Source organism: Passer montanus, unplaced genomic scaffold, assembly GCF_014805655.1.
Source record: "Passer montanus isolate IOZ18808 unplaced genomic scaffold, ASM1480565v1 scaffold22, whole genome shotgun sequence".
Lineage (NCBI taxonomy): Eukaryota > Metazoa > Chordata > Aves > Passeriformes > Passeridae > Passer > Passer montanus.
In genome coordinates, this window is record NW_024366815.1 from 2,166,849 (window position 1) to 2,190,037 (window position 23,189).

The 23,189-nt window shown below is 37.0% G+C and overlaps 1 protein-coding gene across 1 annotated transcript in view; it reads left to right on the forward strand.

Annotated features, from left to right (window-relative positions):
* The first annotated feature begins 7,004 nt into the window (after nt 1-7,004).
* SLC1A3 (solute carrier family 1 member 3) overlaps nt 7,005-23,189 on the forward strand; it is a 64,965-nt gene continuing 48,780 nt past the window's right edge. The window contains exons 1-2 of the mRNA XM_039709950.1: nt 7,005-7,128; nt 8,882-9,156. Coding sequence (XP_039565884.1) covers nt 8,976-9,156 — 181 coding nt within the window. The 5' untranslated portion in view covers nt 7,005-7,128; nt 8,882-8,975. The remainder of the gene's footprint in view (nt 7,129-8,881; nt 9,157-23,189) is intronic.

A 23,189-nucleotide genomic window follows, 5' to 3' on the forward strand; every position in this document is an offset into this window, starting at 1 on the left:
TTTTACTCCCGTTTTACCATTATGCTATCAACAGTATTTCACTAAGCTTCTCAGTAAAACTCGAGAAAATAACATGAGGGAACAGAGGGGAAAGCAGTATTACAAAGGACCCAAATAAAGCTCATAAAATAAGGAGTGGTTTGGAATAGGCATCTAAGAATTAAATAGGGCCAAGGTCTATCTTTCCCTCAAAACTTGGATTCATTGATTAAAACTGAAACAAGACCTGTTCAGAGTAATTTTTCTGTGACTCAAAGGAAACTAGTGGTAGGCTAAGGAGTAAAAATGGAGATGGAATTAATGGAAGGAAAAAGGAAAGCAGTGAACCTGCAAAAATGTGGGGAGTAGTTGTTTTACCAAGGAAAAGAGGGCAAGGGGGTACAAGGACATTAAATTAACTTGTCTTAGGGTAAAAGTCCAGAATGGAGCAGAATGGATGGAGTAACTCACAGCATGAAAACAAATCTAGTGTGTAGCAATTACTGAATCTGTAAATGAGGGATGGGGTGCTATATTATGGCAGAGACATTTGATTTACATCTTTCTTTTAACGATTTCTGGTCTGAATGAAAAGACTACTGTTTGTTTTCTTTCTATAGATGCATTTATAATATATGTCAGAAAAACTTTCATTGTATGACACAGAAATCTAAATTAAAAAAGTGTGCAGTGTATCAGTCCTTTGTCTTGTTACAGAAAGACGGCATTAAAATGTGGATTCAATGTATCTTTTTTGTGATTGTAATTAATATTTAATTGCAACGATCTGAACTTATTTGTACAACAATAATATTTGTATCCTCCCAGAAGCTGAATAAAGAAATGAGTGCTGACAGAAAAAATTGAAGTAATACATCATACCAGTGACATGCCATCTTTCCTTTGAAACATACTTGTCCATGCTATAATACTTAATTTTTCTATATATATGATGACAGGCATTTGATCAAGAAGAACAATGAGTAATAAATATTGTTTTAAGCTAATTGCTGATTACCAGTGAGTTCTGTGAACTCTGGATCCCAACAGAGAATGGAATTTCAGAATTAAATACACAGCAAGAAAATAAATGCTGATCACCACACAGCCTGAGTGTCTGGATGCCAAGGATACTATGAAACAGATATTTTGAGATCTTCCATAGTATATTAAACAGAGATCCTCTAAAAGAACCCAATTACTTTAAATCATCCTAGCCTATGTGAACTAAAGACATAGAAGCAAAACAGACTTTCTGCCACTCTGTTTTGCAAACCTGATGCTGCTTTTTCCTTTGCTGAAAATTTGCATGTTTTCTCAGAGCCTGTTTCTTTCTCACAATAAACAATGCAAAGCCCTCCTGCCAAAAAAATGTCCAAATGCTAAACAGTTGCTATTATAGTCATTATTATAGCAGCAACTTTGAGCTGCATGCTTTTAAATTATAATTATTTTTACAAAAGATTTTTGTGTGTCTTGATTGCAGTAATTATGATTCCATAGTAGTAAATGTCTATTTAAAAAGTCACGTTAGCTTACTGCTCCAGATAAATTAGTTTCCTTAAATGAACTTCATACAAATGAGTGTTTTTTTCTGTCCTTATCTTACTTGCTATACTAATAACAAACTAGGATTTATTAAACAGCTAATAAATTATTGTTTCATTATAAAAATAACTATGGACAAAGATGTCAAATGAAAAGCAATGTTTTTTTATGAAAAACGCTTCATGCAGATAATACCATATCCTAATTCAGGAATGTCCATGTATCCTTAGTCTTGTTTCTCACCTATCTGCCTTTGCTTTGTAAGGAGGACATGTCAAAAAAAAAACAGGCAGAGGAAAAGGAAAAAAATAATCCGAGACCAATCTATTGTACAAGCTAGCACATGTGCTAGTGATAAGCCTGTGCCTTGTCTAAAGAATATCCAATATAAACAGCAAAAGATCCAAGAAATGGGCTTCTTCAACAGCAAGTCTGGGAATTAAGACAGAAAAGAGTCAGCCCGTGGGACACTCAAAAATGATGCTATTATCCCAAATCAGGACCCATGTGGGACCATTGCTCCGTTACCACTCCGTTACCAGGATTGGAGGTCATGGTCAAAAGTCCCCGTGGCAGTGAGGACTCTCTGCTGGAGCATCCCCAGGGCACTCTCAGAAGCTCTGCTGGTTCATAAGCTACTGAAGTTCAGCAGCTGATAATCAGAGAAAAGGCTTTTAAAAAAAGGAAATCGGGAGGAGGAAACCAAGAGGGACCTGAGCGACAGGGGGTAGCAAATTTCTGGCTCCAATGCCATGCTCTTTTGTAACTAGCCACAATGCTGTATTAACTTTTCAAATGAACCTGCCTCTCCCCCAGCACCCATTTAAGTGGTTGCCACTGGCTGTGGGAAAGCCAGTGAATCCATAGTGTACAGCCGTTTGCATCTGAAATGCTATCGGCTACCGACGAGATCCCATTGGATTTCTTACAATGACACAGTCCCATCCTATCCCCAGTCCTTCCTAGACAACCTTGCTTATTCTTCGGTGAGAATCGCCCCATTGTACGTACAGACATTCACATCCTTGATAAGACAGTTAGGGGAAAAGTTCACGAGCCACATCCTCTGCTGGTATAACTTCATTTCCCTCCCCCCTTCTCCCAAGAGTGAGTGCTGATCTGACGCCCTGTGTTGAAAGGAAACAAGGTTGTCTATTCAGCTGCAGTCAGACATACAGTGTGTGTTAAGGCTCAGACAGCCCATGATGCTGAGAGGAGATACTAAAGGTTCGTGTTTCTCTGCTGGGAATTTTCACAGAGCAGAAAAGGAATGCCGCCTTTTTTGTGTGTAACTTCCGACTGACTACTGACAGAGCTCAAAAGCATAAAATCACATTTATTCTCACGGCACAAGACTTCGAAAGGCAGGAGGATTTGTTGGCTGACTTGAGTAAGCAATGTTAAGACTGTAATGGGACACTAAATAGAGACACAGGAACAGATCACTGAAAAATCGAAGTCCTGCTGATTGGATTGGCCTGTACTGCAAATCGTTCATCCTATGTTAGGCAAAAAAACTTTACTTTTGAAATGTTTTTTAAAATAATAGTAGCATTTTCTAAAATAATTCAATCCTTACCATCAACAGAACATTTTAATACTGACTTGGGGGGGTTTTTTGAAAAGTGAACATGACCAGTGGTTTACAGCTTCTCAAAGATAAACTGAATTCAGCATCATCAGTAGAAGTTTCCTCCAGAAGTGACCAAGACATGCTTGATTCATTCCGTGGAGTGGTCTTAGAACGTGTGAACTGGATTCCTTTAGGAGAAACAAAACCAGATCATACACTCTAAGCACTAAAATTGTTTGGGGCACAAAATGAGGTTAGAAGCAATTCAGTGTAATACTTCCAATGTGCAGATTCTGCAAACTTCATACTCAGAAACAGCTATGTATCTGCAGACCTTTTCCTGCTAACAGAACATAGCCCATGGTTTTTTTGATAATTGTAGTGCACATGCTGGCCAAATTTGCCTTCCTCACATTCGGCTGGCCAAAATGGAGGTATTAATCAAATTCCCCTTTCATATTTGAAAAGAAACAAACACTAAACCTCAATTTATCCTACTCATCTTAGCATGTTTAAAAAAGCAAGAGCCAACCAACTATCTCAGAAAGAAAACCATGCCATCATCTTGTGGAAATATTCAGGAGCCTAAAGCTTAGCTCTGCCAAATATTTGCTAACTTGTATGGATTAAATTCGACCTATTAGAGACTCAGCTTCTTCACTGATACAACAGTGTATAATGGTAATAAACAGTTCTGAGCCAGATTGCAGCTTGAAAGGGAGTAATATATTTACTTATTTTGTCCAGTTTAGTTGAAGTCTGGGACATACTGGTATGCCATTTCCCATGAATAAACATATTCTTTCACAAGAATTTTACTCCTGTTTTACCATTATGCTATCAACAGTATTTCACTAAGCTTCTAAGTAAAACTCCAACGCTTCAGATATTCAGCCAGTATTAAAGTGCTGACTTATTAATGTGAAACCTGTGTAACTTTGAATCTTGAAGTTTATTTCATGGGAATCCATGCAGTCTCTTGCCACATTTATTGCTATCTGGGAAGTTAATGGATTGTACAATTGGTTGCTTCATTGCAACTTTTTGAACTTGCTACAACTGGCTTCCCTGGGTCTTTGTTTGGTAGCTCTTGTCAGCTGAAAATAACAATACTTTGTGTTGGAACAGCAGCTTCCACTCTAATACCTTTACTTATTTTACAAAGGCACTGAGATACTGTGAAAAGTGCGTTTACTGACAGACTTTGTCAGCCGCAACCACACAGCACTTGGGTTTGCCGCAACACATGATTTCAGCTGGCTGAATCCAAACTGCTTGGGAGGACGAGGTCCAGGTCAGAGCCAGTCCTTGCCCTGTACTTGCACTTCACTGTTTTGCAGACTACCTGGGGCATTATCAAAGAAGGGCTGAAACTGGAACCCAAAGCACAGATTAGACTGCTGAGCTGGAATGTCAACACAGACAGGCTCATCCAGGCCTTAGGTCATTCCTTGTCAATTTTTTATCACCTGAAACATGTAGAGATTATGTCATCTATGTGAAATTGGTGGTTGCACTGATGGCTACCCCTCTGTGTCATTCTACAAAACATAGCAAAGGTTTTTGTGTATTTTTTGCCTTGGCTGATCCAGTCTAAAATCCACAATGTGTCTAACTTCTAAATTGGTCTTCCTAGAAACTAACATTGCTGGAAACGCTACAGGTAGAAGAACATTACCAATGACATTTTAAATTTGTCCTAGTCCTAGTATTCAACACTGCATACTAAATCTGTTAAATCTATTGCATCTATAAAGAGAAATTCCAGTGCATTTTAATTACGTGTTGCAGAGTGACACCATGCTATGAACTTACTTGACTATTTTTTTTTTGTTATCCAGAGTTGTCTAAAATACATGGGGGTAATATAAAGGATAATACTCTTGAAAGTTAAAACCAATAAAATAAATGAATGTCACAAGATGAAAGAAAAAGGAAAAAAGACAGAAAATTTTGAGCATATTGCTATAAAAGCTCTTAATATTCTGTTTATCTAAGAAGTATATAATAATATCTGTTGTTCTCAGAGAGATAATGGAAGTATCACTGTTGAAGTTAAGCTGAGCTGTCTGACTGATTATTGTTTATTTTAATTTTGTCTCACTGAATAGTTAATTCTCTCACAGGATATCCTCATTTCTCATAGACTCCAGTATTAATGAAAGCATTAAATCATTACTTACTTTTGGATCACCTCACTTGGGGCCTGACCCTGTCCCATTAAGTCAAGTGTATCATTACTATTCACGTGAGCAGAGGGCAGAACTATATGGGAGGTTTTGTAGAAAGCAAGCCATGCTCCAAAAAGAAAGATCAAACAAGCAGATTGCTAGAGGGCAAAGGTTCATTAAAAGGTCAGTCCACATCTACAGAAAAAATAGTGAAAGTATTTAAAAACTGCACCACAAAAAATAAAAATAAGATAGACATTTAAGATGCCAGGTGCAAGAAAACACAGCATGTGGTTCTGTCTTTGCAACACAAGCTGTCAATGTTTTGCCTTCATTTTTAAAGTAAATTAATAAGTTAACTTAGATGTTTTCTTTCTTAAGTTAGACACCAAAGAGCAAGATTCCATGGTGCACAAATCGATTTCAAACCTGCATTAATCATAAGAAAATTTAAAATGATTGTTAGATTTTTTTTCCTCTACATTATGCATCATTATTTGAATCACATTCAAATTGGAAAACACTATAGCAAAACCATTACTCCAACTATGTGGAAGGAAATTTGCTCTTAATTTTATTTTGCACTTATTTGTGTGTTGTACATAACTCTTCTTCCTCTATACTTAAAATGACTTCTCAGGAAAATAATTTAAATATCAACATCATTTATAAACATCTTTAAAGATGAATGTATATAGATGTATTATATAATTAACATAAAATTATATACATTTTAATTTACAATATTTGTCTTATAAGAAAATACTTTAAATCCTTTTAAATATGCACTAAATTATGTTTATATTTTAGTAAATATACTAATGTAAATATAATATAATTATGGAATATTTAAACCTGGCTTTACCAATGTTTAAAATGAAAGTGTTTTTCTAAAAAGGAAAGGTCTTTGGGAATTCCCATGACTCCCATCAACAAATACCTTTTCAACAATGCACACTTTGAAATGCTAGAAAAATTGAATGCCACTTATTTCTCAAAAGTGGATATTTTATACTTTTCATTCATTCATTCTCTGTTATTGAAACAGGCTGAATGGGGCTTGCTGTCAGTGAGTTTAAAATGCCAAACAAAAGGCAAGTCTTACTAGGTATTTTGAATATCTACAAGAAACATACAAAGGATTATAACTGATCATGTTTTCCTCTTTCCTTGATAATGCTCCATTTGCTTCTGAAAGATATGTCTGGTTCCCCACCCTGGGAAGAGTAGATCTTGAATAGCTGTCTTTAAGAATTAGAAAATACGTGATAGCTTTCACACCATGCCTGTTTTTAGGACAAAGTAGCATGCTCAGATATTTTATCAGTTGTTTTTAAAAGCACAGGGCTAGTGTTATATAATTATGTTTAGGATTTTCGGATGTCCAGCCTGGAATGTCTAAAGGAGAAGCGCTCCAGCCTCCCCTGCTCTGTGTGTGTGCGATCCTTCCATTCTTCCCGGATCCTGATTTTGCATTTCTAACGAAGCTGAACTGACAAAGCGTGAAAGTGGTCTAAAAGGAAAAAACAAAGAAAGTGACCCTGCTTTCACTGCGCCAAGACTAATCAATATTCCAGCAGCCCCGCTTTCCCCTCCCTGCTGATGCGTGGTGCGCGGTGGGTTGGGTTGGTTCTGTCCTTTTTTTTTTTTTTTTTTTTTTTTTTTTTTTTTTTTTTTTTTTTTTCCCCGGCGCTGGGCCGGCAGTCTCCTCCCCTTTCCTTAAGTTACAGGGATAGTAAGTTGCCGCACTCGGGAGCACATGCAGATGTCAGTTTTGCCCCTGCCGCCCGCCCCGCTCCGCGCTCTCCGCCGGGAAGCCGCCGCCCGCTCCCCGCGCTCCGGGGCAGCGCTGACGAGGTGAGCCCGGCGTCGGAGCGGGGGGCACGCATTTCTCTCCCTCTGCCTTTGTGTCTCCATTAACTGGCTAGTCTTTTGATCGATTAATCCTTTGGCTGCAGCCATATTCTCTCGCGATGTAAATTGCTTGATGTAAATTGCGCAGGACAGGTTAGCTGCTAAACATCCTGGAAAGGAAAGAAGGAAAGGCACTGTGAACGATCTCTCTCTCTCCACTCTCTCCACTCTCTTCTCTCTCTCTCTCTCTCTTTTTTTTTTTTTTTTATGCCTACAATTAATCGGCCGGGGTTAAAAAGAAATCCTGCTTCCGTACAGCAGTCCTGTCTCCGCGGCAGAGCCCTTACTAATTTAAATATTTAGCTAGGTCCCAGAATTTCTGTTCCCACTCCTTAAAGCAGCGCGGTTTATAGCGTTCTGTTAAAATGTTAAAATTCAGGGAGGATATTGCACTGAAGTGACGGTCTTGAAACATATGGTAAAAGCGGCGATCTAAATCCACCAAAATAAACTTGTTACAACATGCGATTTTGCTCAAAACGTGCTGGCTGAAACCCCTGTGTATTTACATTTTAAATGCTTCCGGGGGAAAAAAAGTATTTTGGCACTAAATTTATTTAAAATGAGGTGTTAGAGTTGAGCTGTCTATAAACAGAGATAAATTTCAGCAGAAGCACCTAGGTTTATCCATTTATTCATTAATAACTACTTTTAAAAAAGCATGCCAATGTATATGGACTAAAACTTCAGAAAATTGTATTCTCAGTCTGGAAAATATCTTTGAGGAGTCTCCATTACTAAATAAACTCATACCCAGCAGCCTTCAAAAGAAACGCACACCATCTAAAATAAAAAGTAATACCTTAATGAAAAACTTCTACTACTGAAACATTTTAAGGTTGATCCAGAATGTGATTTCTTGAAGTCAGACGTGGTGTGGTTCTTGGGTTGTCCTGCACGGGTCCAGGATTTGGACTCTATGATCCTGATGTGTCCCTTCCAGTTTAGGATAGTCTGTGATTCTGTGGTACACGCTCATAATTGCTATCAGGACAAGCTAAGCATTACTCTGCAGTGTGAGCTGGTATTACAGTCTGAAGCAACAAGTTAAGTGGGATATTACTCCTGATGTTTTACAGATGTGCTCGGAGTAGTTTATACAGCTCAAAGATGAATGTTATCAACATAAAGCTGTCTAAGGCATATCTTCTAAATGGTGGTTGGGGGATAAAGAAACTACTGCTGCTGCCTTTTTCCATGTGAAAAGAAGGAATTGAGACAATGCATTCAATCATTTAAAAACATTTGAAATGTAGAACAATTTAAATTTACCAATTGGAGCAAAATATTTCTCTTCAGTGGTTAATGTGAAGGTGAGCTAGATTTTTTTTTTCAAATAATAAAGGCCTGATAAAAAGTACAAAAGCAGCCTGACAGAGTTTTAAACATTATACCTTGAGTTGCTATGATTTGTACTGATTTTACATTTATGTATCAATAGCAAAGATTTTTTAAAAAGTTCCTCCTGGGTTTTATAACATGACAGCAGTTCATGTCTGAAGATATGGGACACTTATCTGATCAGTCCATGTCATCCTTCTTTCAAAGTCCTTAAGGTTCTGCATCAAAAACTGCTTAGATATTAAGAACAATGCAAGTTTTACTGAAATATGAAGAATATTTTCTTCTATGTAAATATATAGCTAATCATTCCCCTAAAATCTTACTGCAATGTTCGCTATTTCTTGTCTTGCAGGTTTCTCCAGTAACTCCCACTGAAAAGAGTCCTTCACTTTTCTGAAGGAATACTGACAGAAATTAATTATAAAAGAAAGCTTTTGGCAAGATAAATGACTAAAGGTAACGGAGAAGATCCAAAACCTGGAAGTAGGATGGAACGAATTCAACAAGGAGTCCGGAAACGTACACTTTTGGCAAAAAAAAAAGTGCAGAGCATAACAAAGGACGATGTTAAAAGTTATTTAATGAGGAATGCCTTTGTGCTCTTCACCGTCGTTGCTGTGATTCTTGGTGAGTAATTTGTTCAATAGGAATATTCTGTTCTCCAGTGCATTTGACAATGACGATGTGACTGGGTGATTTGCATTACAAATGAGTTTCCAAATTCTTCTGCACTGATAAGAATATTCTGGCTAGGAGAGTTTTGGCTTTGACAACTGCATGAAGTTTAAGCGCTATTAAATTATTCTAGTGATTCCTAAGAAGAATTTTGGTGAGAAAAACCAACCAGAATAGCTGTTTTATGAGTTCTTCCCTTAAAGAATCAGATACCATAACTGAGTTTAATGTTTTCAATTGTATCTTTTCCTACCAAAGCCAGTTGCAGCAAAATGCTCAGGAAGTAACTTCTATTCACCTAAACTATCAAAAAATTAACACTTCACAATGATGAACAGAAACTCTCAATTAATGAAATGAGGAGACCTTTCTAAGCAAAGGCATAAAATAAATACAGCCTCAGTCTTTTCAGTTTTCCCTTGATAAAGGCAAACCTGAGTTTATTCTCCCTCATGCACTCACAATCTTACACATGCATCTTTCAGATGCAATTTGGGCAACAATGGCAGTGTTACTTATTCAAAGGACTGAAAGATAGCACCTGGTTAAATGCCTTTTAAGAGTATACTGAGAGGAATCCACTACATCAAACAGTCTTTAGACTGGAATGCACCAAAATATTGCTACATACTTTGAATTAGCATTAGAAAGAGAATATGTTGAGAAAAATATGCAATTATTAAAACTAATTTTTCTTTAAATTCTTACATGATCACTTAAGAGAATTTTTCTTTAATTAGAGATTGTCAAAGTGGCACTATGTTTCATGAAATAACCCCTCTTTACAGGGCGAGCAAGAATTTGATGGCTTTACTGTATGGCTTCCATTTTTCCCATTAGTTTAAAATATAAAATTGTGAATCTGATTGTGTTGATGATGAAAAACCATATGTAAGCACCTAAAGATAATAGTCTATATCCTTTGCTCATGTAGGCCCTAATGTCCTTCATAGTGCTGTTCTGTATAGGTCTGCTTTCTGTGTTTCTACAACTCTTCCAGGAGTTGTAATTTTAGGGCTCTACTATTATTGTTGCTTGATACCACATCAGCACTGTTATTTCAAATGAATTTCAGGTTAGATGGTCTTTTTTTGGGAGACATATTAATTTGCCTATTGGTGAAATAAAGTACTTCTTTGCTAAAGCAGTAATTTCAGTTTTTGATATTTATAAACAGTATTATGATAAATATTTTAAATTCCTAAATAAGAATTTTATAGGTGTAAAAGCCCCATTAATATCAGGGGTGAAAAAGTTAGGTGATTTATCTACAATGGTCAGAAAAGGCAGAGCCAGTCAAGCAAGTTTTGAAACAATGTCCAACCACAAAGAACACAATTCTTTGATTGTTACTTTTCTAGACAGCATGTGAAGAAAAAAATTATTCTTGCAATTTTTTCTCTGTCATCTACATCCAGCAGGGCTCCCACAAATTTATTAATGTGGAAATGAAATGTATACTGGACAAGTGGTTTTGCTGTTATTGCTGGTTCCAACTAATTTTAGGTAACTACTGACACTCTGCCCACTACTACCTACTGCAGAAGATCAGTAGGCTCTGGGACACAAGTTGGAGAACTGATGAAAATATGCAGCCTAGGATGAACTGGCTGCTCCAATTCTGCTCATGAACCTGTAGACATATCTAGTATAACATGTAGAAGAAAATGTCTTCTTGTTATTATCAAAAAATGCTCAAAATTTTTCTTACATCTGTTATTGGTAGTGTAATTTTGTAGTACCTATATCTGATTAGAACAGTCATTTCGATTAATCGATTATAATAAGGTAATATTTGGGGCTTTTGAGAGTTTTTTGCTGTTGTGGAAATACTCAGAAGTAGGGAACAGATGGCTAAAGTAGTTGGGAAACACTCAGTGGTTGAACTCCATCTGTCTGGTTTGGCAAGGACTAAGTTGTTATCATCACTCGGTTGTTTGATGATCTGTGGAAAATTAGACAGCGGGCTTGATCCCCTCCCTAGGAGACAGTAATCAATGTTGCAGAATTAGCCCACCAATTAGCACCACTGGCTCTCCCATTTGAGATGGTTCGATGTGAGTCTAGGTGGAAACCAAACTACACTCAGGCCAGGGTTGAATAATTACAACAAATAATGCTTAATGCTCTGTAATCTAACAGACAGGTGACAGTTCTTGGAGCTGTCACTCCAGAAGTTTTCATAGACACCCTACTCAGGACAACATTTTATTTAGAGAGAGCAACATTTCTTCAGAGACATTTTTTTCACTTGCATTTACTCAAGGGATAAATATGAAAAAGCCTTTTTTAATACAACATTTCTCATTTCTTTGCTGAGTAGGACTGATTTCAGTAGAGGTTAAGTACATAGGACCTTATCTTTAGTGTCAGCACCGTAGTTTATAGTGGGGACTTGAGCTTGTGTTGAAGTGGGAACTTGCCCTTTGTTGTGAAGTGGGTAACTACAACATGCAATTCTCTCTGTTGTACACAGGCATTTTGCAAATAGAGTGAGGTTTTTTTGGTATTCACATGATAAGGAGAAATATAGACATTTATATAGCCATTCTGTTGTTACTCTGATTCTAAACTGAATTCTAAAGTAAATTCACTAGCTGCTACCATACTAAGCCAATTATTCATTAAAAAACATAGTGATGAAGATACAAGAAGCTATAATTCATGTTGAAAAATACTTAGAACTATTCCCTATTCCCCTAAAAATGCATAGAATGTCCTTCAGATTACACCTTCTGCATAGTTAGGGTCTGTCTAGCACATTGTCATAATAATTGTTAATATTTTAAATGAAATTTAAACTTTTCTCAAACCCTTCCAAAAACTTGGAGAAAAACATCTTCAGTTAGTGAATTATGATGCTATTTTTCACATTTTTCTTGTTCACATAAAGATATTATGAATGAGTTTTCTGTAGTCAATCTTGCCAGTACTCAATAGATGAGAGCAATCCTGTGAGACAAATTTTTGAGGCTGATCACTGGTAAATTGAGAACATCATGATGACCAGGAGCACTTTAAGGTAGTGTAGGGAGCATGGCGGCTCATGGAAAATCTGCAGGAAGTCTCACAAACTTTGAAGTGCTAGCCAAATTAGTGGCAAAATCTAAGGCTCTCCCACGCTACTCAGAATCATCATCCTGTCCCCAAAAACTCCTTCCTTTCAGATACACTTCTTTTATCAGCCTGCCTTCATTCTCACATCCCATTTTCTGAAAAATGGCACAGGAACTCAGACTCTGACCGGATTCTAAATGCCAAAGAATCTCCTATGGGTTCTGAACTTGTACTGAAGGAAAGACTGAGATACAGAGCACTACTGAGCAGAGATCCTCAGAAACAGTCCTCAGAGAAATGCTGTTTTAATTGGAACAGAGGAAGGCTGTGAAACGAGTACTATGAAAAGAAGTTTCTGCATAATTATTAGGCTCCAATTCGCTAGCTAAAATCCTTTTGCCAGAGGTATATGTTGCAGTTCATGCTGGGATATTCAAGGGGGAGGGAGATGGATCCATTCCTGTTTTCTGACTCCCTGTGTCCCCAAAGGAAAGAGGGAATGCAACAGTCCGCAGAGAAATGCTGTTTTAATTGGAACAGAGGAAGGCTGTGAAACGAGTACTATGAAAAGAAGTTTCTGCATAATTATTAGGCTCCAATTCGCTAGCTAAAATCCTTTTGCCAGAGGTATATGTTGCAGTTCATGCTGGGATATTCAAGGGGGAGGGAGATGGATCCATTCCTGTTTTCTGACTCCCTGTGTCCCCAAAGGAAAGAGGGAATGCAGGTCTGGCTGTGTCATTGAAGCCAGGCTTCTCTAATTGTCAGCAATCCCAATAGATATGAAATACAGATAAACCCATACAACCTCTGCTCTGCAACAGCATGCACCATGTGGGAGGGAGATTCCAAAGCATTCCATTGTGTTTACAAAAAAGGACTAGTTAAAAGTACAGGAAGAAGACAGGTGAAATGAAGGACCTGCCCCTTTTCCCTGAAGAAAAAAAGCAAAGAGATAAATGAAGCCTTGAAAGGATCATTTGTGACACAGAAGGCAAAAAAACTCACAGAGTCCTTACAATATCTGAACAGTGAAAAGTTGTGCAAAGGAGCAGATTCTCCTGTCTCAGGAAGACTCCCTATCTCAACAACAGTTTAGAGAACTATGAAGTACAAGTACACAGGTAGACAAAACTCGGGATAATGCCAAAAAGAACAACCTTCTGTGCTGAAGCATCATCTTTTCTGCTATTGTCAGATTTCTGTATCCACTTAAGGGTGAGGCTGACATACCAGAGAAGAGTATTTGACTTCACTATATATTGGCATTGAACACTGTGACAAATCCTAATGCAGCATTGGTAAAATTTGCATGAACAAAGTGAAGATCCATCACTGAAGGATAAACAGATGTGGGACCTGAATTTTAGGTGAAAGAATATGTTAAATCATAAGGAGAGAAACTATTAAAAAAATTATATATGTGGTGCACCACAACAGATATATGCAAGAAAATCAAGACAGTTGGCTACAGTTAAAGAGAAATTAATTATTTTTACACTGAACTCAGAGGCTGACTCTGTCTCAGGGCTCTCCTAAAGAATCTGCCCAGCACAATTGATTTCTCACTGAGTGACACCACCTTCCTAAGTAATATTCTGAAAAATTTGCTAGTCATAACCTTTTTTTTTAATGTAAAAAGTAGTTATAATTTTGGAAGAAAAAAAAGCATTAACACACACCATAAAATCAGAGCGACACATAAAACTCCAAAAGAGACTATTTTTGTCGGAAGGAATACAAAGCATAGAAATGCACAGAACTTTAATTCTGCTATTAAGACAGCAGTAAAAGTCAGACTGTGAAATACAAACAGTACTCTAGTTTAACTGTTACTTGCAAAATAAAATAATATATTATCACAATCCACATTTCTTACTGCAATTCATTTTGTTGTTACTGAAATGAAACAGCAATTGTTGAACTGCCATACATGGCACAGAGTAACAACAATAAACTTGGCTACCTTGTAAATTACAATCAAGCATTCTGGGGAAGGCAGCTGCACATAAATACAGAGTAAAAATGCAAAATCTGCCAAATATCAGCTTATTTCTATCCTAATGCTCTAAACTGTCAAATCAGTGGACTTGCAAAGTGGTGCTCAAAGAGCATATGGCAATTGAGACATACTGCTGTATGTCTCAATTGTCATAAAACAGTCCCCAGAAACATGCATTCATTCATGCATTCATACAGATTGAAAAACGGCAGTTGAGATTCTCAAAATTTTCTCTAGAAGTTAAAAATGAATGTATATACATAGTAATGCTTCCTACAAATCAAAATTCAAAGCTGTTCCTCGGTGAAATGCATGGAAGTAACTGCGTGGGGCATTTAGGATGTAGTTTCTCAGAGATTTTACAAGAAAATTCTCTGAATGCCATTAGGGTATGGTCAACTGAAACAGTAGCCATCTCAAGGATTCTCAAGAAAACTTTTGTGTTGATCCTGAAAGGGGTCAGAAAAGACATATAAACATGAAATAAACTAGTATTAGGGCTTGCCAACTCTTTTCATTTTTCAGCAGATAGGGACTATAATTGCTGTGGTGGCTGCAAGGCAGCACAGAATCATAAGCAAGATGACAGTAATTTGTATGCTGAGTAAATATTTATCATTGTTAGATCCTTACTGGCACTTGTAAAGCTAGAACAAGATGTCATTGGAGATTAAATGCTTTTGAGTGGCCATAATGAAGGTGTGGCTGAAGATGGTATGGTCGGTTGTTCATGAATTCCTGAAAATATCATTCATTTGTCTTAAAATTCCGACAAAATTCCTTGAAATAGCTAGACAACTGAAAGTTTCAAGAGATTATATGATATCATAAAAAAGTTATTATAAAATTCTTTAAGTGCATTTGAAAAACTCTACTAATAAATCCAACATTAAAGAGAAATAAAAAAGGGGTTAAATATTTTAGATATTGAAGAGGCTGCTGAAAAAAGTAAGATAGATCGGTAGCTGAGACATACTAATATATTTTTTTTCATGCCTTGTTAAAGGAAAATCAGGTGTTTTGCAATCACCAGCTTCATAACATAAACCATGTAGTCACATTAGTTGTGTATATCCTCTGACAATCCTCCAAATTCCTTCTCTTTGCTGTGCATTTCCTTAAGATTTTGTATTTAATTTAATTTTTAATTACAACTCAGTGATCTTACGATAAGTAAACTTACAAGAAGGCAGACACTGAGGTGCTGCAGCAAGTCAATAAAGCTGAGACAGACAATAAAGCTGGGGAAGGGTCTGGAGCACAAGTCCTGTGAGGAGCAGCTGAGGGACCTGCATTTTTTAGCATCTTTTCTCCTGGAGAAAAGGAGTCTCAGGAGACCTTCTCACTCTCTACAATTCCCTGAAGGGAGGCCTTAACCAGGTGGGGATTGGCCTCTTCTCACAGATAACAGGGGACAAGAACAGAGGAAAAGGTCTGAAGATGTGTCAGATGATGTTTAGTTTGGATATTCGGAAAAATTCCTTCATTGAAAGGGTTGTCAAACACTGAAACAGACTGCCCTGGGAAGCAGTGGAGCCACCATCCCTGCAGACACTTAAAAGCTGTGTAGATGTTGCACTTTGGGTCCTGGCTTAGTGGTGGGCTTGGCAGTGCTGGGTTAAAACTTGAACTTAGTGATCTTAGAGGTCTTTTCCAGCCTAAGTGGTTCTATGATTCAATGGGATTTAACATAGATCATAACATTTTCTTTTCACAGCCTATTACAGTTCAGTTTAACTGAGCTTTGCAGCAATAAGGCAATACAACTGGTTTTAAAAGATGTACTTAAGTAAAGAGCAATAAGAAATTTCTGCCTCCCATATAAATTTCTCCATTTCTGTTGTCCACAGAATATCCTGTGGTGTCTACACCATCTGTTAGAGAATAACTAGGCTCCTCACCAAGAAGTCTTAAATTATTCATGGATACAAAAAAAATATGTATGGTATGGTGTAGGAAAGAAACTATGGAAAACAGCAAAAGAATAAATGGAAATTAGAGGAATTTTAGTAACAGCTAGATTATTGCATTTATTATGTCAACCCATCAGACTTCAAGTTGTATAGCCAGTGTCTGCACTTTCAATCAGCACAATGAAACCATAGGGTGTGTAACCCTTTAAAATCTATACAAGAGAAACTTATTTTAGTTCTTGGTTTCATGGGACTTTTTAAAATAAAAGAGTAAAATAATAGGTGTGATGAGCTGCACAACAGTGAAAAGGAAAAGAATTAAATTCTAGAAAAGGGGCAAAAAAAGAGAGAAGGATCACAGGAGAATAAGGCCAGTAACAAGATGTTACTGCCACTCATATTTCTTGGTTATTGTCCCACATCCTTTCTTTTAGCACGAGTTATATTTGCCTTTTGAATTCCCTTTCTATTCTTTGCCTGCATTAAAAATGCAATTTCTTGAAATTTAACATGTGTATATATATTCTATTGGCATGAATAGAAGACCATAAATAGAAATGAGCTTGAGAGTTACAAAGTGTGTGCTTGTTTTTCACCTTTTACTTTGTATAACTGTAAAATTATTTATTCAAAACAAAATCTATAAAAGATGGGGCTTAAGTTTTAAGCATCATTTACACTGCAACATAATCTGGCCCCTCAAACTGGCTCTAGTAAATGCTTTGGTTTTACCATGCACAAGGGCTAAATGAAAGAAAAACAGTAGAATTGCCTTTGTCTTACAGGACCAATAATCAAGGAATTCCTGGGAGTACTAACCAAAGGTAGATGGCAAATAAGTTTACTACATATGTTTTGATGTCTTTTAAAACATTATTTTACGTGGGAATCCATACATTAAACAGATATGGATGTGCAATCAAGTTCTTCATAGTCTAAAATGCAAGAACAGGAAGCTGCCCATGGAGTCTAAATATCAGAGCTGTGTCTCTTTTTAGTGCATGAGCTAAAGCAAGGAGACTCAGCTGGGTAGCTGCACAAGTCCACAACCTAAGCATGTAACTGCCTAAAACTTCCAGGAGGAACACACGCAACAAACAAAAAAGCAAAGAGGTCTGCATTCCTACTCCCACTCCTTTCTGAATCAGGACCATGCCAGACATTTTCACCCAGTGGAGATGCAGAAGCCCTGGAGTCCTTGGGAATGCTGTCAGCAGCACTTGAGGAGCTAGGTTCTTCTTTTCCTTTCAAAATGCAAGTTACAGGAGGAGGCAATTCCACCATTCTTTTCAAATCTCTGTTGTCAGGCAGAGGGAAATGTAAGACTTCTAAGGACAAATGCATATGCCAAGAGAGCAAAAGGCAGTACTGTGTTTAACCTAATGACTAAAATGCTCACCTACAACAGGAAGCCCCAGGCTGTGAAGTGGTCCTTTGGGCAAGAACAGGGACACAGGGTTTCCCAAGTCCAGATGATTCTGTGCATTCCATGTGACAGTTGTGTTCAGTTGCTAGTCCCTCAGGATTTAGCCTGGAATTAGGCAAATAGATGTTTAGGTCATGGCAGTTCTGAGAAAAACACAAGTAGAAGTGCCCACAACACACTTTTACCATAAAACACCTCTGCATCTTTGCAAATTGTAAGTGAATACTGGTGTTAGTCTTCCAAAGCAAATGGAGCAGTGCCCATTCACTTTACAGATTTCCAGAGCTAAGCTGTTTTTTATCTGGAGGGACTTAAAAGGTCGCAGTTTGGACTCAGGTACTTACTGTGTAATTAAGTATTATTCCAGGTGCAAGTTTTCCTGTGCCATTTTTGTGACCTTTAAGATAGGAAAATTCTACCATTCAGAACAACACCTAACAGTGAGAAGAGAGGTGTCATTACCAATATGGAGGCTATGTCTAAATTAATCAAATATGCTATCTTTAAGATCTTTAAGATGAGGTAACTCACAAAAGTAAGGCATGATACCTCATTTTAATAAACTGAAATGAAACACTTTGGAAATTCATGTGTTGGAAGAGGCTGTTGGCAAGTAAAATAAATAGATGGAAGGTTCTACTTGTGACTTGTTTCACAGTCATACTGAGGATTTCAGGGATGAAATGGCTCATAATCAAACCGCAACAGACTGAAAGCATCATAGCTGTCTTTTTAAGAAAATGGTAACATGGTTCCATGAACTTCAGCCATGAGTCTGATTTTCTTATGGAATTAACCAAACAAATCAAACATTTTAAAAAAATGTTATAGTAAAGCTTACACTTGATTTGGCAAAAATCGTGTATTCTACAAGGAGAAATGCTCCCTCTCAGTCTATTCTGGTTGTTTGCATGTCTCAGCAAAATACTGGACAAAAAAAATCTTTTAACAAAGTCTGCCATATGTTCCATGATCCAAATAGCTCTGGCATGGGCATATTTTGATTCAACAAAATGCTGAAACCTCAGTATCAAACAAGTCATGTATAGATTTAGACTATCAGCACTAAGCTAAATTAACAGGTGGTTTTGTAGGAATTAAAAGGTGGACTAGCTCCACAGAGATATGCATGCATGATTTTAATGCCCTGTGAATGATGTGCTAAACTGCATATCAATACAGTCCAGCCTAAAATGAACTCTTTGTAGTGTGTGTCTAAGCTGGAATTAAAAAAAACAAAGGCAACTGTCCATATCCAACTTCAAGATCTCTGTCAAACTACACTAAAATTCCCTCAGAGTAGAGCCCTGTTTCCTGTGAATGTTTGCACAAAGTTCTTGGACGTGAGTGGTCTCAGTCTTACTGTCTGCAATTCCTTTGTGCAACTACACTGTCAAAAAGACAAAATAATATGTATGGGCAGCTGAAACCACAGTAGGGAAAAGTAGAATTCAGTGCTGGTAAGAAATATGTCAACTTCCAGCCAAGGAAAAAGAGGAAAGAAAGAAATATAAAGCAGGAAAGGTACCCTATAAACTTTGAGAGAGCAGCTTTCTTATCTGTTTTGATCTATATTTTATAGGAGTAAATACATTAACTTTAGTTATGAACATGAAGCAGCAAATTAAAGCCAGGCATGAAAGGAAGAGCTGTTATAGTAACTTTCTGAAACACCAAGTACTTAATCTTAATTCATACCATATAAAATATAATCTGGTATATACTGTGAATGTCTGAGCTTTTGTATATGCATAGTAAGATATTATTACTGTTCATGGAATTATTTGTTATTTTTTGCATCAAAAGTATTTTTAAATATAGCCCAGAAACTAACAAGAATACATAAACTAGGCTTAGTTTGTCTTTCAATGAAGTCTCTTGTCTGAGGATGAAATCATGAATAATGTCCCTATTCCATTAAGAACAGTCTGCTTCAGTGCCAACAGTGAAAACTTTTCATTCCAAATCTGCTACTAATGCCCTGAAATTGCTTGTCTGGAAAGAAAAATTCTTAAAAAAAAATTTTAAAAAGTGAGAAATCAATTACAAACACAGAAGCAGTTCAAGGAAAAAAGTGAAAAAAAATTAAAAACAGTTAAAGGCAAACAGAGAAGTTGAAGTTGGATAAAATGAGAGCAATTTTTTGGACAAGTTCTCAAAGGAACAAGATTACCTCCTAATTGGGGAAGACAGGCAAATGAGCCAAACAACTAGAGACAAAAGAGAAAAAGTGTGTGAGTCTAACACTAGAGCAAAGAAATAGCAAAGGACAAATTTCAATGGTTTCTAAAAACCCTTTTTAACAGCACTCAGAAGCTGTTATGTCCTCAGATTTGGTGTCCAGTTTAGACAGCATCTGTTCAAATGGTGCTTTTGCTCATTGCTTTGTTACACCAGTTCTTACAGCTTCAGAGTCTTCTTTCCACTTCTATGCTTACTGTCCACAAAATCCAAGGAGGAGATATTGTGTCAGCAAGTAAAGGCAGCATGCAATGCTTTATAGCTATAGATAAAAAGATGTTTCATAAATTCAGGCTCCTCCAGAGCTGGGCAGAAGATATCAGGCAGAGTATTTGACTATCTCTGAGCTGGGAATTAAGTGCCCCTGTACCTCTGTTAATCTAGCTCTAAATGCCCACAACACACTTTTACCATAAAACACCTCTGCATCTTTGCAAATTGTAAGTGAATACTGGTGTTAGAAGCCCGGTGTGGGTTTTTTGGGGAAAATAATCTCTCTTACAGGATGAAGCAAACCTTCAGTGTCAGGTTCAGGGGCAGGGGTTCCTGAGGCACTGTGACTGTGGGACTGTGACTCTGTGTCTCCCCTGCACTCCCCTGTGAACTCCATGGTGCTCCTGTGGCCCCTGAGCAAAGGTCACACCCTGACTTCTCTTTTGATGCAGTGGAAAACTCTCTGACATCACCATGACTCTTACTTTGCTATAAACCTGCTTTTCTCTGATGTGTCCCTTTTTGCAGATCCCAGACCTTGTTTGGCTCCCAGTCATGTCTAGGATATCTAGCTCTTCCACGCTATTTCTCCCATGACTACGCTCACAGTATGTCTCAGACAAAGGAGAGGTAGCTGCTTGTGTCCAAATCAACACATATTTGGCTTTAATACAGACTCTAACTGGCAACTTGGAGCACAGGTCCTTAAACTCTCTGCTGCCGTGTCATCACGCAGTTATAACCTGGCATTTATGTTCAATAAAATGTTCAAAGGGAACACGCATTCCTCATCAGGAAAACCAGAAAGCAAGGAAATGGTGCAAGTGATACACCAGGTGTACTAGGGGGTGAAGATTCAATATAAAATTCTGAAACAAAGTCATGCTGAGCAAATTGGGTGATTCTTGTGGCAAGCAAAGAAATTAAGAAAGAGATTTTGCCGGCAACTTGAAGTATTTCTTATCACTAGACAAGTAATTTACCTGTTTGTCTCAAGTAAATACAGTTGTGGACTTATCTGAAACTGGCTGTTAGAAGAAAAGGTGTCAGAACAATGGTAAATTAAGCAATAACAAATGACCCAAAGAACAAAAGCAGTCATTCCAGAGCTCTGCAGGAATGTAGGAATGAAATGGCTGTGGAGCTAACAAAAATATACAATGTCCCATTAAACTGGTAGAAGCCTGATTCCCTTCATGGCTCTTGCCCAATTGCTGTTATAGAACAAAATGTTATTTACTTGCTGGTTACAAGGTTTTCTGGAACTGAGCTATTAACAGCTGTTTAGAACAGCATTCTATTCAGCGTAAGGGTTTTTTTGTTTTTCCCAGTTATTCTTGAAGTTTTCTATTTCCTGCTGGAAAAAAAGAAGAAATTCTGTACCACATATATTAAAGGAAAGGATATTGATATGGACCTCATTTAACAGTTCAGAAATTTACAGTAAAATGCAGAAGTGTATATAACTCTTAGTGGTACGTTCTGATTGAACTGGCAAGTGCTGATGAAGACAAAGCAGCTCTTCCACCATTATTGGTATAACAAATAGTAATTTTCTCTTAAAATATTTTTAAGTGATGTTTGGTCAATTGAGAATTGACCAGAATTAACTGTCAGAATTCTGCACTTCTTGCTTGAAAATGCAGCAGGTGGCATGGGCATTGTAAAAAAATGTAAGCTTGAGATAACTATATGGTCTTAATTCCTGTGTGACTCTGAAATAAGACTGAGACCAGAAGCTCGTAAGAATTCATTTCAATAACTTAGACTCTGATTTTATTGCTTACTTCATCACACTTTGATGTTAATCTGTTTAAAACATTTTATATAGAAAGTTGTGTAGTTTTTTTAGCCATACAACTATATCCATAGTTTTTAAAGTCCGACATGAAGACTTTATTATTTCCTTTCTGGCACCAAACATCTTGAAGTGAAGACCACAGGCCATTCCTCAATATATTCCTATTTTTGGAATAAAGAATTCCAAATCATAACTACCATTTTGCCATTTCCATCTCATTATCCTAGCTGCTAGAATTATTTCCATCTTTTGCTCCTTGCAAGTTTTAAATCCTCTCTTCACTGTATTCATACATAATGTATTCATACATATTCATACATCAGGATTATCTATAAATTTTTCCATAAACTTAACTATATCACTGACAAGAACACCTCAAAAATCCTTTTATAACTATAAGCTAATTTGCTTTTTCATTATAAACCGTATAAATTATTTAACAATATGGTTCTGTTATACACTAGAATTCTTGTTAACTTGTGTGTTAACTTAAAAAGGCACTACTGATTTTTTTCCAGAAAAAGCCCAAATTCTGTTGATAAGTCTACTCTTTCCTGCAGTGCAGAAATGGTACACTACTAACCATTTCAGAAGTCAGGCTCTGATAGTGTTGATTAGTTGATTTTTTCTGTTACAAAGGGTACACAGAAACCTGCATAACAGGTTGTGGGAGCTTGTTTCACACAAGGCTTTGTCTCATTACAATTTTCAGAATTAACCTGAAACTTGAAACTTTTACTGAGAAAGGCCAGTTTCAGTACTTAATTTTCCCAGTCTTGGTCATGAAGCACTAAAACTCCTGCCACACACAAAGTAGTGGATGGTTGTTAGAATACTGCAACCCTTCCAAAGATTTAGTATCTTCTACCAGGTCTGGATTCAGGACTTTATTTTGATGCTTTGCCATTGTAACTACTTTTGCATCCTCATTGTATGTTGCTATCTCATAATTTCAGGCCTGTGAATGTTGGGTCTAAGAAGCTAATTCAAAGAAGACAAAGCTACCTTGCCAAATTTGAGTTTTCTGTTTCAAGAATTTTAATTAAACTTTGTGAGATGAGATATTATACCCACTATTTAGTTATTCAGACTTGGAACAGAAAATAAAGTTCAATCTTAATTTATTCTAAAATCAAGAGGGATGGGTAAAATCATGCAGTCCCGCATTCATTATCAAACCCTACAATGAGGAAATAATTTTTCTAAATTTCTTCTTTTTCTGTGTGAACACAATCAGTTTTCAGAAATATCTGTGAAACAACTACTACTGCATCTATATTTCAAACAGGGAAACTGAGACAGAGAAAGGTTCTCATGTCTTGGGCATGACTG